Source organism: Sinohyriopsis cumingii, chromosome 1, assembly GCF_028554795.1.
Source record: "Sinohyriopsis cumingii isolate HCF-2022 chromosome 1, ASM2855479v2, whole genome shotgun sequence".
In the NCBI taxonomy this organism is placed as follows: Eukaryota; Metazoa; Mollusca; class Bivalvia; order Unionida; family Unionidae; genus Sinohyriopsis; species Sinohyriopsis cumingii.
This window is the reverse complement of record NC_142961.1, coordinates 6,542,571-6,559,622: the sequence shown is the minus strand read 5'-3', so window position 1 is coordinate 6,559,622 and position 17,052 is coordinate 6,542,571. Positions and strand designations below refer to the sequence as shown.

General features: G+C 37.2%; 2 protein-coding genes across 2 annotated transcripts in view; both read left to right on the top strand.

The window, feature by feature from the left end:
• Positions 1-595: 595 nt before the first annotated feature.
• The window catches only part of LOC149806365 (uncharacterized), a 52,426-nt gene continuing 35,969 nt past the window's right edge, over positions 596-17,052 (top strand). The window contains exons 1-2 of the mRNA XM_089973053.1: positions 596-722; positions 1,435-1,459. Coding sequence (XP_089829179.1) covers positions 672-722; positions 1,435-1,459 — 76 coding nt within the window. The 5' untranslated portion in view covers positions 596-671. The remainder of the gene's footprint in view (positions 723-1,434; positions 1,460-17,052) is intronic.
• On the top strand, positions 3,230-5,423 carry LOC149806366 (uncharacterized). The gene is made up of 3 exons (XM_089972933.1): positions 3,230-3,770; positions 4,805-4,958; positions 5,260-5,423. Exons 1-3 carry the CDS (start codon positions 3,540-3,542, stop codon positions 5,265-5,267), a joined length of 393 nt encoding a protein of 130 aa, XP_089829059.1. The 5' UTR covers positions 3,230-3,539; the 3' UTR covers positions 5,268-5,423.

Below are 17,052 nucleotides of genomic sequence, written 5' to 3'. Positions count from 1 at the left end.
CTCACAACCTTGAGACACATCTATACCAGCTTACTTTAAACTGGTCATCTTGATCCAGTATTATTATACTCACTTATAAATTTTTAAGGGTGAGTGAGAAAACGAAATAAAACAAAACAATAAAGTTTCTGCCCTAAAATAAAAAATTAATAAAAGACAGATTAAAGCCACGCGAGAATGTCGTGCCGCGATACAATTAAAGGGAGACAACTAGTCCTCAACTGGTAATTATTTTGGTCTTTAAAGCGGGGATAATTCATGTATTAAAATACACAAATAGATAAAACGGTACGGTCAATCCTATAATTTTACCGAAACTAGCTTAAAACTGCTAACTCACATGCATTTGTCAGATTCGTAATAATAATAATAATAATAGTAATAATAATAATAATAATTACACACGTTTCATAAAAAACAAGAATGACTCCTTAGATTGGAAACCGTGCTATCATATTTTCATTTTCCAAAAGGCACACTACCCTAACGTATATGAACATCTGTGTTAACAAAGCTTACCAAAACCACTAGGCAAAACACAGTAACATGGGCATAACACCGTAACAATGTTAATGTGCCTCCGGTGGTTTTTGTTTCTTCTGTGTTTGATAGAAGAAACTTACTTTTGAATACATCTACTAGTATCTTTACTGGAAATATTTTTCTTACAGATGTTAGCTGGACCGACTTTCGTACTGACCCTGTTTATTGCACTGATCGCGGTAAGTATTTAGTTATGATAATAGATAAGAGATGAATAACAGAATATGAAGAGGGAAAGGTCGAGGTGGTTGAGGAATAACAGCGAAGAGGAGGAGGAAAGAAAACAAAAATAGTTTATGAATGGCCATCCCATTGGGTATTGTTATAAATCTCACTTTTTTTTTATTTTAAGCTGTTTTTTGATGTCTTTCTAAAAAAAAGATCTGGATGTAATTCTGCTATTTTAGGTGCAGGGTGGAAGTGGTTGTTTTTAATACTGAGGTTTTGTGACTACCATCGATCGATGCGTACACTTACGGACTGAATTATGTTTTCTAGTTTCTATTTTTACAGATCCAATTATTTGCAACTTACAATTTATTGAAGATGAAAAAGAGCAAAATAGAGAATATACATAAAAAAGAAAGAGAAATCTAAATAGATTTATTGATATATATTTCAGTCAATATCAACGTAATTTAAGGATAGGTAAAATAAATTATTATTACATCTACACTGTCGAATTTGTTGACAAAAATACCATCTAGTAAGTGTGTAATTTAGATCTAAATTCTTATAATCCGTTCTACATTCATTTCAAATGAATTTAAATATATACAATAATTGGGAATAAAAGGAACGAAACTGTTAGCAAAACATACTAAATCACATATTTATACCCATAAACATATGAGTGAATCGCTTTTCAATGTTTTTTTTTTCTTCTTTCAGGAACCGACCCAGTCTACAATCACATGTAAGTAATTACCTTTGGCTAATTGCCAAGTGAACACGTTTAATTGAGCTTGGAATTTTGGGAAGATAAAAAGGCCGACATCTCTACGTACCAGATGGACTTATATTACAAAGGGGAATCACGTCTGCCGTTTCCCCGCAAATTATGTTAAATAAAGGCTTTTGATTAAGGCAGTCACTATCAGCTGACATTATCATAAATGTTTATATTTTCACTGCAAATAATCCTGGTCTTACTTTTGATGCTCTTTTAATAGTGGTGCTTATTAACAGCCTCCCTCGTATATGTATAGATTACTCATCATCATTGCAAATAGAGAAACCCTTGCACATAATTAGAGATTACTGTGAAAAAAAAAAAAAAAAAAAAATAGAAAGTGGGTGCGAGTGGAGAGATCTTGGAGCATTCTGTCGGTTACCAGAAAAGAAAATTATTGACGAAAATGAATTATGAATTTCGAAGATGTGCACAGTAAACCCAATTTTAGTTACAGTAAGACTCTTCAAATTAGGTTGTCTTTGATCGTGTACTCAACCGGTCGCAAGGTTTGACAAGTAAATAGCAATTAACATAATTATATTTCAATTAATTATGATTCTCAAACCCAGTCGGTAACACAACTCAACGAAATGAATAGCGGATATTTTTATAATAAGGATACCGATTTGTAACTAAGGTCTTACTGGACAGTTTATCTGGTGAATTTTCATCCAACGATGACCAATTACAGAAAAATGAGAATAATTTTACACTGAAGATACAAATAAAAACAAACTAATGATTTCTGTAGAAAGCATACATGTGAGATTTTGACTGCAGTAATCAGGGGAATTCCTGATGCAACTGGTGGTTTTTATACTGAACCAACACTGCCACCAACCCCTAAATTTTACATTCATTTTTGACAAGAAATAGCTATTTTGAATATTTTCCTGTGACAAGGCAGCTAAAAGAATCAGTATGTGCCTTATGCATGAATAAAGTTCACTAGTACTATAACAAATTAGCATACTTTTCATCACCCCTCAACCATCTAGATTTTTTTAGATATTTACCTCAGTAGCAGTCACACATAAATACGTAGCCCAAGTCGGCAGCTCATTTGCAGCCCATGTTAAGCATTTGATTTCCAATGCTCATTTAACTGAGACAGGCAGTCGCCAACAAGCCAACCTATTTCCAAGCCTAAGTAAAAGTAAATCTAAACCATATTATAGATTTAGCTTATGTGTGAATTTATAAATGCTAGGCTTGTGATTATTAGGTTCATGCCTTCTATCTTAAAAATTAGAACTACATCTGACGGAACAGTCGTGTAGGGGACGGAACTCTTAGGATTTCGTAAAAGTGTTCATTTTTTTAAAGATTTAAATGTTATGAAAAATTATTCAAATTTACAACAAAATGTTGACCTACATAATGTGTGTGTGTGTGTGTGTGTTTGTGTGTGTGTGTGTTGAGAAAGATATATGTAGTTGTAGATTTCACAATGCAGCACAAAACCTTATTGATTAGCAGAAAGTGCACAAGTTTAAAGTGCCAAACCAGTGTAGATAAAGTAAATAAAATTTAATATTATTTGAATAGAAAAAAATCTGGAAGCGGTACAAAAACCCCAATAGAAAAATTCATCATAATAACCGAGAAATACGCTCAAATAAAGTTTCGAAAATAATAGACATCGGCCAATTTTATCGCTCGGTAATTTCCGGAGGGTGAAGATTGCCTGACGTCACATTTTGAACACACCTTACTTCCGTTTCTATCAAAACATAAACAAAGCACGTGTTCCGTACAATTTTAGTTAGTTTGAAAAGTTTTATCATCACAATCATGCCAAGAAGAGATCGTGGAGGTTCAAGCAAGGGCAGCGGGGTCAGGTGTGTTGCAGAAAATTGTGGGAATACAAATGCTGATGGGTTCTCCATCCATTCCTTCCCGAAAGACCAAACACTTCGTCGTAGGTGGACAAATTTTGTAAAAATCAAAACAGCAAACTGGGACCGAGCTTTCTGCCCTCTTCTCCTTTCATTTCACACAAGAATGCTTCCCATTTAGGCATACATTTGAGGTTGAGCATATGGGCAGGGCACCAAAGAAAGTCAAACTCTATGAGGATGCTGTCCCGTCTATCCACTGTGTGAAGGAAACTGACAACCAAGCCAAGGTAACTGGTAATCTATCAGAACATTCAACACCAAAGCATCAACTGTGTAGGCATGAAATGATGTCACCATCAGAGGAAGTAACTTGTCAAGTGTCACCGCCAAAGAAAATAAGAAGAGGCTATTCAAAGAGAGAAGCAGCAAGGGTGAGTTTTTAATGACAAGAAAAATATTATTATGTCTATGATATTCAACAGATCAATCACCACATCATTTCCATTTGTACCCTGTAGAGCGTTCTTTCATAGTTTCCAAAACAAATGCAGTAAATATCTAATAAATCAAAAAGTTAGATATAAACATTTGATAAATATTGTCAAAATTTTCATGTTGCCTTAAACTTTGTTTGACCATGTGAATAGAAAAATCTTTCTGTTGGTAGATTTATTGTTGGATTAATGTGTGAATCAGTTTACATATAGATATTTACAAACATGACGCGGTTTATTCCCATACCCAATTAATACAAATCTCAATAAAACAAAATGTAGTAGAAATTTTACAATATTGTGTTATGATTTTTTCGGTGGTGATGGTGTTGTCATGTTCAACAATTTTTCAGTTTAATCGTGATTAATTATTTGTAGGAAGTCAGTGAATAACCATCAGTATAAGTGACTGATAAATGTCCTCTAATAGTAATAAGGTACGTTTTGGTTTAGATTATTGCTGCACATGAGGAATAATGTTCACAACAAACAGACATTGAGACAACTCAGGATCAAGGACTAGAAAATTTTGCTTAACTGTGTGTGTGTGTATATATATATATATATATATATATATATATATATATATATATATATATATATATATATATATATATATATATATATGAGAGTGACATTTCTGACAACAACATGCTTTAACAAAGTGCATGTCATATATCTAAAAATAAATTAAAGGAAGAACTTCAGCTTAGACGTTTGGAGAAAAGGATAGGTTTGCTCATCATAAGGAAAAAATGTCGGTATTTAAAAATAAATTTTAAAAAATGTTTTAAAGACATTCTTTTATGGTGGATAGGAGCTTTTATTGAATTCATCAATGGAAATATTGGGACTATTTTTTATCTCCAAAATAATTTCATCTTCTTAAAATTTCTAAATGTAAAAATAACTTGCCCAAACAAAGTACAGTATTCAAAAGTAATAACACTGACGCAATTTAACCTTTTCAGGTAGAAGAATATGAAATTGATAAAGTGAAGCCTCTGTCTGCATCCATTGGTTGCCAAGTCGACAACAAGATAAAACAGCAGTCCAAGAAATGCCAGACTTACATTAAGGTGCCAAAATCAATGACTCGACCTGCAGTGAAGATGATAAGCACAGGTACAAATATACTTTCACATAATCAGTTTTGGTTATGATTTGTTCCAGGCAATAGTTGAAAACAGAAAATCAAAGCCATTTTGTTTGTTCAGTTAGTAGATCTTTTTCTTATGAATCAATGATATTTGGTATGCAATAACATCTTATGAAGTGCATGTCATATAGGTGCGTGACTTTTCACTTAAACTGTATTGGTCTAGTAATCTATTGAATTTAGATATATTTTTGTAAGTGCACATTTTAATTTTCATGGAAGATAGCATAAAACCAAGCTTTGATGAATATATTTTATAACTTATAGGATCTTAAGTATTTGAAAAGCTTGAAGAGATTGTGACCAGCAGACAAATGAGAAAAGATGTACCAGTGCTGTCATCTGGACAACAAATTTAGCACTGGAGGGATACCACTCTGTGATCAATCATTTTGTACCAAAGATGATTGGTTTCACCTATCATGGAATGCTTTCAAGGTAAATCTTAAATTATTGCACACAAAAAATACTGATTCGGGTTTTTCAGTGTTTTAATTATAGTCCAGTATATTCATCTTCAAATTAATCTTTTGATATCCTGCAATGTAAAATTGTATAACAGTTTTTAGTGTTTAGGAATGTTTGCAAATAAAGCATCTATATAAATTATCTGGTTTTTTAAAGAATTATAATCTGTATTTTGCATCTTTATTTACTTTGAAATAAGCTTTGGCTAGCTGCACTGCATTTAAATGAAAACAACCAAAGAGAGCAAGCACGCACTAAGGATGGGAGAGCCAGATATAAAATAGTGTATCGAAAGTGCAAGAAAGGAGAATACACTGTCAGGGAAATCCTTGTTGACTCAACATATGGTAAGAATATACATTAGTAATTAATGAGCACAAAGGAATATATCACTTAGAGATATAAATACTGTTGTACTAAGTGTAAAGTACTTATATTTTTTTAAATTAAATTCAAACAATAAAGGCAAAATATTTGTTAAAGATGACACTCCTTTAATTTTAAAGGTCATGATTTTGCCCTGTGGTAAAATATTAAAAATATGCTAACAGTTGTAAAGACTAATACTTTTAATTTGTGTATTTACTTCAACAAAAGGTTGCAGTTTTTGGCTTGTAAAATACACTGCATACTAAATTTACTTTAATTTACAGATTATGTTGACTGTCTGATTAAAGCAGCATTCCCAATGGACAGGTGTCTCACCTGAATGAGAAGGAGTAAAACTTCTTGTAGATACACCACCACCATTATGTAGTCTGTATCAGAGGCCTGACAAGGATATTGCTACTCAAAATCTTCTACTCAGGTTTAATCGCTGTCAGCCTCATGGAAGCCAGTGTAGTTCAGGTTTTGATTAGGAAAGACAGTGTGGATCCTCTGAAAAACACATGCTAGAATGATGGCCCTCACTTCCTTGCCCAAGAAGTGCCAGCACCACCGAGCAAATTGTCTATATGCTGTTTACCGATGTCTTCTGAAATAATAATTTGAAAATTAAGTTGAAATAAAGTATGCTTTATGCATTAGATCAAATTAGGAAATCAAAAGTTTTAGTAGATAGTGTTAATAGTGGCCCAATGTGAATTATCATTATTCTGTATATCAATAAAGTTAAATGATTCCAATAAAATCTGTATATATATATATATATATATATATATATATAAACTATTTTAACTTCCAACATAAAAAATGAAATAAAACAATATTTGTACATGTATATGTGTTGTTTTTGGGCATGATTTATCAGTATCACTGTGGTATAAAGGTTAGGCAGTGTAGGTCTCCAGAATAGGGGTTCAATCCACGAAGGTGTCATAAAATGACTGGAAAAAATGGTTTACCTATTTGCTGTATTAATAACCTCAGTACATGTACTTTGCTGTCACATTATACTTACTCATTTCCTTGTTCTAGACGTTCTCCAAATTGTTGTCTATACTGGTAGTATGCAACTTTTAAACATGGATGTCAAAACAAACGGGACTGAACCCTGGATGGTGTGTTATACCTTGTATCCCCTGGTATTCATTGCAGACACTTACGCATTCCCTTGCTGTGGGCATTACCAAACAATGTCCACAATTACACCTAAAATAGAGTTTTCTTCTTTAATGCTCATTACTGTGCTTGCCATATTTAATCTCATATTTATGAACACATCAGTAGCACAGTACAATGACACAAACTGATATAAAGTCATGAACAGGTAAAACATTTAGTACAGCACTGTAAAATTAAATTAGATAACAGAAGTTGCAAGTAGATGTTTACCACAGAAAAAAGGTTTATTTCTTTGGTTCTAAAAATCAACTATTAGCATACATATGAGAAATTCGAAATTTTAACTTATAATAGTGTACAGAATATGAAGTCAGTTTTACTGCCATGAGAGTAATATCCTGACTATTTCAACAGTTGTGCAAAAGAGGGCCTCTTCTCCTAGGAATCTTAAGTACTTCTAAATCGTATCAATTTGTTCACAGGTTTTCGATGCTTACAACTATGATCCGATGTATCTTTTACTTATTAATGTATGAATACGTCTCTACCCATTAAATGAAATACACTTGTACAGCCATTATTACAGGTGAGAAAAAATCCATTTGTAAACGAACAGGAGACTGTTGAACAGTACTGCAAATCTAGTCGGATACATATATTTATCGTATCTTAGGCCATATACATATTCAGAAAACAATTACCATGAATTGTCTTTCAATCTGTCTTGTCTTTCTTCTTCGTCATCTTCATTTGCAACTTCGGATTCGTCGGTATTGGAAATATAGGGTTCAAACTGGTACGGATTAATTTGGGTGCCGGCAGCCGCTTTTACACCATTATCAGAATCTTCCGAGCTTATTACCCCCCACCCCCCACCCCCATCTTCGAATGGCGAAGACCCGCAGAACAGTGACAATTCACTTACATCAGAATCGCAGCTTTCGTGTTGTTTCTGGAGACTTTTTCATAATATGACGATACCAACTTGGCCTTTGTTTACAACAAGTGTTCAAAATGTGACGTCACGCTTTATTTTCACTAAATACCTGAAGTGGTCGGCAGTTGCATTCGGTTGTTATTGTAAGCAGGTCCAAATGTGATATTAGGTAGGCTCCCATGCAATTATTACTGAAACTTTTTCAGTCGCATTTTTTACATTCATATTTTAAATATATATTCTCATTCACCAAGAAATAAACTGAATAAATGTAGATACACTGTTATGGCACTTTGAGTACTTTACTGAAAAATAGCATGGATGTATTAATTTTAAATTGAACAATAAATTTAGTAAAGATGATATTTGAATAAGACTGCATAAAATCAAATTTGAATTCATGACATACAATGCAGAAAACAGATACAGTACATGTTTAATTCATCACGTTTCAAGTTATTCATGTTGCCTCCCTGTTTCCCAGATTATATGAGTTTCATATACCTTTAGTAATACAAATAAGTATTGTTATTGTTTCATTGATTTACTCCAGTACTATATATACATTTGTTCAAGATGATCCTATAATTCAGCAACCATGGCGTCTTTCGGATTTTTTAAAAATCTTTGCATTATCTTATGTGGAGGGAATGCTATTTTATCGACAGTATGACACTAATATCCAGGCGTGACAATGTCTTCTCTGAAAAGGAAGTGCTTATTTATTTGTCTGTTACCCACAATACTGTAGTAATTATAAACAGACATCTCAATTTTAACGCATTCAGGAACTCAGTTTTATTAGCGTGCTTAAATTTAGAAGTTCTGTACAGCATAGAAAGCAAATGTAATAATGTTATTTGCACTGTATTGTGAGTAGTTCGTGTGGACGTGAGTAGTTAATGGGGACGTGAGTAGTTAACGGGGACGATTTACGGACAATGGGAATTAGCATTACAAAACACCCTATCCACACACGAGGAGGAAAAAAACACACAATATATACTATCCACACAGATATATGCGAGCGCTTACAAACCCAAAATATACTATAAAAAACCTCAATATCTACTATCCACACACGAGAAGAGGACCTCCCCCCCCACATTGCCTACTATCTACAATTCTTGGTCCCAATTCTCTAACTCAGGGTCCACGGGTCTCTGTGCTGGTAGTGGTTGTGGTGCTGAAAGTGGCTGTGGAGGTATCCTTATCATGGGCTTAACTTCACTGTTCTGTCTTAGCATCAAATGAGGTAGGATAATTTCTTTCTTTTCCTTCTCCTCTTCTTTCTTTTTCTTCTTATCCTCTTCCCCAAGCTTGACACTTTCCTGGATTGCCTCCATGGCCAGCTCAATCAGGAGGCGCCTGGCATACTCCAGGTGCATCTGAAGCTCCAATAATTTGCTGATTCTGCTCATCTTGAATCTTAACGAGCACGCGCTAGTAGCCAGACTGATGAATGCTTTCGCTTTATATTTGTAATGCGCGGACATGAAAGAATCATCGCCTGTTACTAAAACTTACAAGACCCAAATCATCACCCAAAACAAAAATGGAACACGAAGATCTAAAAGAAACACTCACTTTTTACTTACAAACACAAATACAAACATACTATTTTTGACAAGCTACGGAAACGAACTGCTTATAGACACACTTCTATTTTCTTGACATAAACAAAGAAATGAAGTGCTTATAGATACACTTCTATCGTTTAAAAAACTTACTAAGATGCAATTGGCAATTTAATTAGTGTCTCTTTTCTAGAGTATTGTGGTAGCACTGACGGGGACGGGGAGTTATGGCAATCTTTCATCGTCTAAGATTGCGTCCCCGTCTGACGACAGGCTTTCCCACAGGATAGGGTCTGCTTCTCGGGAAAGAGAAAGAGAACTCTTTTGTTTCTACATGATAGTGGACAAATCCTCTGTCTCGGTCCTGCTGTTGCTGCTGCTCCTGCACTTTCTCCTCTCTCTGCTTCTGAAGTCTGTACTTCTCCGTCCATTCTTCTTTCTCTTTTTTTGTTTGCTCTCCGAAGAGCACTTCTATCGGGTCTTCTGTCACTTTTAGCATTATCACATTCTCTATTTCTTTGCCTGACATGATGTAAATTCACTTAAGCTTCGTTCAGCTTGGCTAGTCTTGAATACGTCTTCATAGGAGGATCGGTCAACAATGGATGGTAGGACTGGAGACTACCCTACTTCATTATGTTCAAGCGCGGACGCGATAGAAAACGTCTCTACACTGTTTAGAGTCGGAACGCTAAGATTCTTTGATTTGAGGGTGCAGGATAAAGATAAATCAAAGAGTATATATCATAATAAAAATTGGAAACAAACGACAGACACATTTTTTCAAAACACAATATTATTTCTTTAAAGAACTAACAACCATCAATTAACCAGAAAACATTTATTCCTAACAAACTAACAAATATTTTTCAAATAACCAACTATTGTTGACAAGGTTGAGAACGTTGTGAAGTGAAGCTAGACTCCCACTGATGGAAGGCAATGGGCCATTGATGTATACTACGTTTCCGAGCTAAAGACAAAAGATAGCCATAAAACCATGGATCGACTTTGTCATCGTTTCTAGAAGTCACTAAATGTTCTAAAGCATATCCAAGGCTGCGTTGATGAAGAAAATACACACAATATTGTCCACATACCATGGAATCTGTGCCTTGTAATTTCACATTAATGAATCGTGTCGTCTACGCATTTCTTCTCATTAGGTCGATGATGCCATCTGCCAAAGGTGGCACTCCATATGAATAAAATCACTCCACACAACCATCACGGGGAAGTAGACGGCTACCCAGTGAGTTCCTGTGATACGACTGTCGTCCCTGTTGATCACATAAGCTTGATGGTCTTGAGGTTTGCGATGAGGGAGTTCATTAATAATAATAATAATAATAATAATAATAATAATGAGGACTTTGTATAGCGCATAATCTTTAGAAGATCTAAGCGCTTTACAACATTAGTCAACACCTATAAGATAAAAAACATATAATAATATTATTACAAAAACAAACACCATGAAATTAGAAAAACATTAAAAAATGAAAAACATGCTGAGAATATTTCAGGTAAGAAACATTATTAGGTCTTTGAGTTTGTTCTTGCAGTCGAACTAAGTGAGTTTTGAGAGCCCTCTTGAATGTGATCACTGTGTCTTTGTGTCTAAGTTCAGTGGGCAATTCATTCCACGTTACTGGGCCCTGGTATGCAAAAGAACGCTGTCCATATGACTTCGTTTTCACAGTGGGAATAATGAGTATACGATTGTCAAAAGAGGAGCGTAAGTATCTTGCTGGTATATACACATGGGTGAGATCGGATAGGTATGTTGGACTAGAGTCCGACAGTGAAACGTAGCACAGAGAACAAAATTTTGTGTTTGATTCTGGATCGAATGGATAGCCAGTGTAGGGTACAGAGCAGCGGGGAGGTGTGCTCTGATCGTGGTACTCTAAGTATGATCCGAGCAGCTGTGTTTTGAACTTTTGGAAATTTCTGGAGTAGATATTGAGATGAACCAGACAGAATTGAGTTACAATAATCCAGTCTTGAAAGTACTTTCCATGATCTTAGTAGTGTAGTGGGCTGATTTCGCTGCATGGACTATATTTGTGACATTTTTCTTAGCGACTTCATACATTTGCTGATGAATAGTGAGTCTGGTGGAAAGCCAGCTTTACGGCGGTCCCTTTTAGCAGTACAAAGCTAGTCCCTAACACTGCCATACCATGAAGAACACTTTTGAATTGATACTCTGCACTTGGTAGCTGGGGCATGTTTTATCAAGCAATGAACACAGTTATCAGGTTGTTCTGCGGTAGGAGGTAAGCAAGTTGTTAGGTTAGCTTGGATGTCGTGCATTAGTTTGGTTCTATTTATCATACGGAGGTTTCTCTTAGTAGCAGATAAAGGTGGAGGGTTAGGGACTGATACGTCAAGATGGCATATAATGCAGAGGTGATCTGATGCAAGGTCATGGGATACCAGAAAGGACTGTAGAATGTTATCGTCAGGTCTATGAAGAATTCAGTCTAAAATGTGATCATGTTTATGGGTGGGTTAGTTAACTGACTGTTTGAGGTTGAAAACATTAATAAAATCTATGAGTTTTGATGTATTTGAGTTTCCGGGACAGTCAAAGTGAAAGTTGAAATCTATTTATCATACGGAGGTTTCTCTTAGTAGCAGATAAAGGTGGAGGGTTAGGGACTGATACGTCAAGATGGCATATAATGCAGAGGTGATCTGATGCAAGGTCATGGGATACCAGGGAGGACCGTATAATGTTATCATCAGGTCTATGAAGAATCCAGTCTGAAATGTGACCATGTCTATGGGTGGGTTGGTTAACTGACTGTTTGAGGTTGAAAACATTAATGGAATCTATGAGTTTTGATGTATTTGAGTTTCCGGGACAGTCAAAGTGAAAGTTGAAATCTCCAAGAATAATCAGGTTGCCACCTATCGAATTTCCATAGTCCAAGAGATTCGGAAACTGCTCCAAAAAGAGAGAGCCAGCCAGCTTGTTTTTTCTACTAGGAGGAGGGCGGTATAGGCAGAAAAAATGGACTGACCTTTGCTCCAGTGTGAGTGTGGTTTGGACTAGTTCAAACGATGTGTGGTCGAAATTGAATGTTGTGGTGTAGTTGAGACGTTTTATCATGTAGTTCTTTGTGATGACAGCAATTCCACCTCCGGGAGAAATACGGCGGAACGACTTGATGGAGTAACCAGTGGGTGTTAGATCCGCACAATTGGGCTCATCGCCTGACGTTTTTAGCCATGTTTATGTCAGGAAAAATATATCAACATTTTGGTCGTTGATAAAATTAACTATTTCTGTGCGCTTTTCTGGTGGTCCTACTGACTGGGCATTGAATAATGCAAAGCGCAGAGGTATTTCTTGGATGGTTGACGCAAAGATTGACGAATTAATGGGGATTTGAATTAGGTTATCTAAATTAACGGTCGAAATGTTTTTAAAATGGTTGTGCCGAAATAAGGGAGATAACTGGGATTCTTCTTCCTGTTCTACGCCTGCCAGTTTTAAAACAACGTTTATTTTTTAGCTTCTGTTTACATATAGGTAATGATGAATGTAGTCCCAGTTGGATTAGTCCAGAGCACAATGTAGTGTGGAGAACCAAGGATTGATCATTTAAAGCAATTAATGAGGGTCCATCGAAGCATAAACAGGTTGACTGGCGAGTATCACGTGATGGCGGTTTGTTCAAAAACAGTGGAGCAAGACAGCTGAGAAAAAGTCTAATTGTTTTCGTTTCCAAAACAAGGAGATGAAGAAACACATACGAATTTAACAGTCAATACATAATGAATAAGCAGCAGAGGGGGCGAATCCGACATTTTGTCCAATCGTTATTTTGCTTAATTATTACTTTCTGCACTCAACGATCTAGTGTCGTCAGCGCCTGGTAAAAAAAAAACAACGTCGGTCCATCCTACACGATGGTGACGTCATTTGGTTTAATTAACACCTTCTGCGCGCCGATCCCCAGCGTCGTCAGCGTCCGGTAAGCACATCGACGACCGCGTCGATGTCGTCGCCCCCTCTGCTGCTAAGTAGTTATTTACAATGAAAATTATTTACAACTAACCGAATATTTGGTCAAGTCCGATACGATATCGTGTCCGAGGATCATGTAAATTTATCGTTACGAATCCATGTGGGGTCGACTGAGCATGACTAAAAAAGTTTCGAAAAACATTAAAGTCCATGTCACCGCCGCACCATGTCTGCCAAATATTTCGTAGCGTGTGTGTATCAACGCCGTTGAACACAGCAAGAATATTACAGTTGTCTCTAATTACTTTTGGAATCTGAGTGTATCGTTGAGTGACATATATCACGTCAGTGTTTTTATGCCTGCCTCTGGAAAATATCCTAGCTGGGTTTTTTTGATTGTCTAACATAACATCATCGTACACGACTAGATTGTTAACGTCGCCATCAATATCATCAATACCCGGTGCATCATTGATATCCGTAATAAACTCAATAACATTTTTTTTAGCGATCGCTGATGCATTCTCGTTGAAATCTTTCAACACCTCGTAGCATCGTTGATCATCTACGCTAGGAGCCACCAAATACAACTTATCCCACTTCATCCATCTCATTATTAAATTGAGTAACAATTGCGTCTTGCCGGATCCAGATGGTCCGATGACAATCATCCGGATCGAGTTTGGTAACGCTGCAACATGCTTAACTGGTTCTCTTGTTTTAGTCGCCGAAAAATCAATTATATTCATATCTCTATACATAAATTATGGATCTATATTGTGTGAAGTGTAGAGTACGTACTGGCACAAATGATATGACAACCGCTACAACAAGAAATAACAGATCGGCCCTTACTGGTAAGTGTGTACAATGCGGTACAAAGAAATTTAGATTTATTTCTATTAGACCCGGAGATGTTTTAAAAAAAAGCGAGGAGGTGACATCGCAGCCAAATTGGCAAAACTCCCCGGAACACCGTGGGCAAAGTATCCAGGAGAAAAACACCTCCCAGGATATAGCTACTGTGGCCCCGGAACACGATTAGATATTAGACTCGATGATCAAAATCAGCCCAAACCCGGTGAGTATCCAATAAACGCTATCGATAAGGCGTGTCATGCTCATGATGTTGCTTACAAAAGTAGCGATCTGCAACAGCGTCATATCGCGGATGTAAAATTAATTCACGCATTAAATGCTATTCCTGATAAATCCGTCAAAGAAAAATTGGCCTCATGGTTGGTAAAATCGGCTATGAAAGGTAAATTAATGATTGGAAGCGGAGCTTCTGGCGCTGGTAATTGAAAACGATAGCGTTTATAATAACAACATGGAATCCATCTATTATTCTCCGAGAGGATACTGGAAGGGGAAGGCCGCAATTGGTAAGCTTGCAAGCGCTGCAAAGGTAACAAAGACCACTGCGGCTAATTGGTTATCCAAACAGGCTATATGGCAAATCTATCTACCACCGCCTAAACAAATCAACTTCTCGCGCTTTGATGTCAGCGTACCTAATGAAGTTCATCAGGCTGATATACTATTTCTGCCGCATGACAACGGTTACAAATACGCGCTAACCGTAGTTGATGTTGCGAGTCGATACAAACAAGCGGAGCCGTTAAAAACAAAGTCGGCAACTGAAGTAGCCGCTGCGTTTGAAAGAATTTATCGAAGAGGCCCTCTGCGCTGGCCAAATCTATTACAAGTTGATCCCGGTAGTGAATTTCGCGGCGCTGTTTTATCAACGCTGAAACATCATAGCGTCGCGATACGACGAGGTCATACTGCGCTACATCGTGATCAGGCAATTGTTGAACGATTCAATCGGACTCTTGCTGAACGGTTATTTGGATATCAATACGCGAAGGAATTCATCCAAGAAAAACGATCTCGTGAATGGGTTAAAAGGTTGCCAGGTGTAATTGCAGCGTTAAATAACGAGATTACCCGAGCAATCAACATGAAGCCCAGCGACGCGATTAAATACGAGTATATACCCGGAAAATCAAAAATAAATAGCGTTTCCAAGCCGATTCTTGGCGATGTCACTGTTAGATATCTATATGAACCAGGAGAGCTTGAAGGCGGTAAAAAAAGAGCTACTGATCCTATTTGGAGTGTTACCACACATAACATATCAACGATAACACGATCAACTGGTAGACCACCGATCTACAGACTGGATTCAACTGCTCCTCAGCGCGGATTTACACGCGAGCAACTACAAGTGATACCTGACGATACTCAATTACCCCCGCGTGGTCTTAACTAGCGCCGTTGCGTCTATTGCACTCAAGACAGGTCAACCTCACATTGTTTTTGACATGACCGAGACTGTTATCGATCCTATCCACGGTAAATTGGCGAGTGTCTTTATCCGAATAACGCCAACTCATTATACAATTGCAACTCGCGCAGTGATTATTCTGTTGTTGTCGTAGCGAGATTATTAATTCGGCATCAATATCAAAACGCCGCTGTTTTTTTTTATCCTGTTGGCGGTAACCCGAGAGTTTTCTATCAATGACGCTTGCATCGATGGTGACTTTGTCGCCGGCTTCGTCAGTGACTCCGTCACTGGCTTCGTCAACAACAATTCTTCGAAGCTGATTTATCCTTCGTACTCGGGACACTGCAAGATAGACTAGATTTGACCATTCGATGCGATTATCAACCATCCAAACAATTGTGTCCGTGATGGTCAGTCCCTGCGAGGAATGTATTGTTGTTGCGTATCCTAGCGTCCACGGGGATTTATCAGCACGTAGCGCGTCCTCGACGACACCGATATCAACGAGCACGATATCATTCAGCACGAGAATTTGTTTTTTTGTCCCTGACGCTGTCGGGCCCGGGATTTCAACTTCAATGTTCTGCCGCCGTGTGTCAGCGGGTCTATAACACAACGGCACTGGGCGCGTTGGAAACTTTTCCTTATGCAACGCAAACAACCTCCGCTGAAGTGTGTCTCTGACTATCTTTCTGCTCGCTACAATTAAATCGTTTGGTCTCCATGTTTCCCAGAATTCATTTAACGGCGTTTCCGGAATCACCTCGCGGATTATTTCACATTGAATTCTATCCGGCTGTAATCTGATTAGTTTTTTAACCTCGCGCAGTTGTTCATCAAGTGCTCGGTAATCAGTATCGGTTTCTTCATAATAGTCCACAAAACCCTTTAACCAATCATGTGGACCCTCGCCGACAAATGGTGGTGGTTGGCCATGGTCCCCACACATGATTACCGCTGTATTCGCGCGCAGCAACCACTCAAGAAACATTTGTAAAGTATCTAACGAAACAGTACATATCTCATCCCAGATGATAATGTCGGGAATAAATTTTTCACCCATTCGATCAGGAGTCCACTCACCGCCGCTGTATCGAAAAAAGCTGTGATAAGTAACGGCGTCAACATTTCGTTGTTTTATCTCTCGCGCTAGTCTATGGGTCGGTGTAAGCACGATTATACTTGCCCGCGTTCGAAATAATTCAATTGCCCGAGTCGTCTTTCCTGACCCGCCACAGCCGCTTAAATAAACTGTTTTATGTCTACAAATTGGATCAGAACACGATGGTGCATTAGA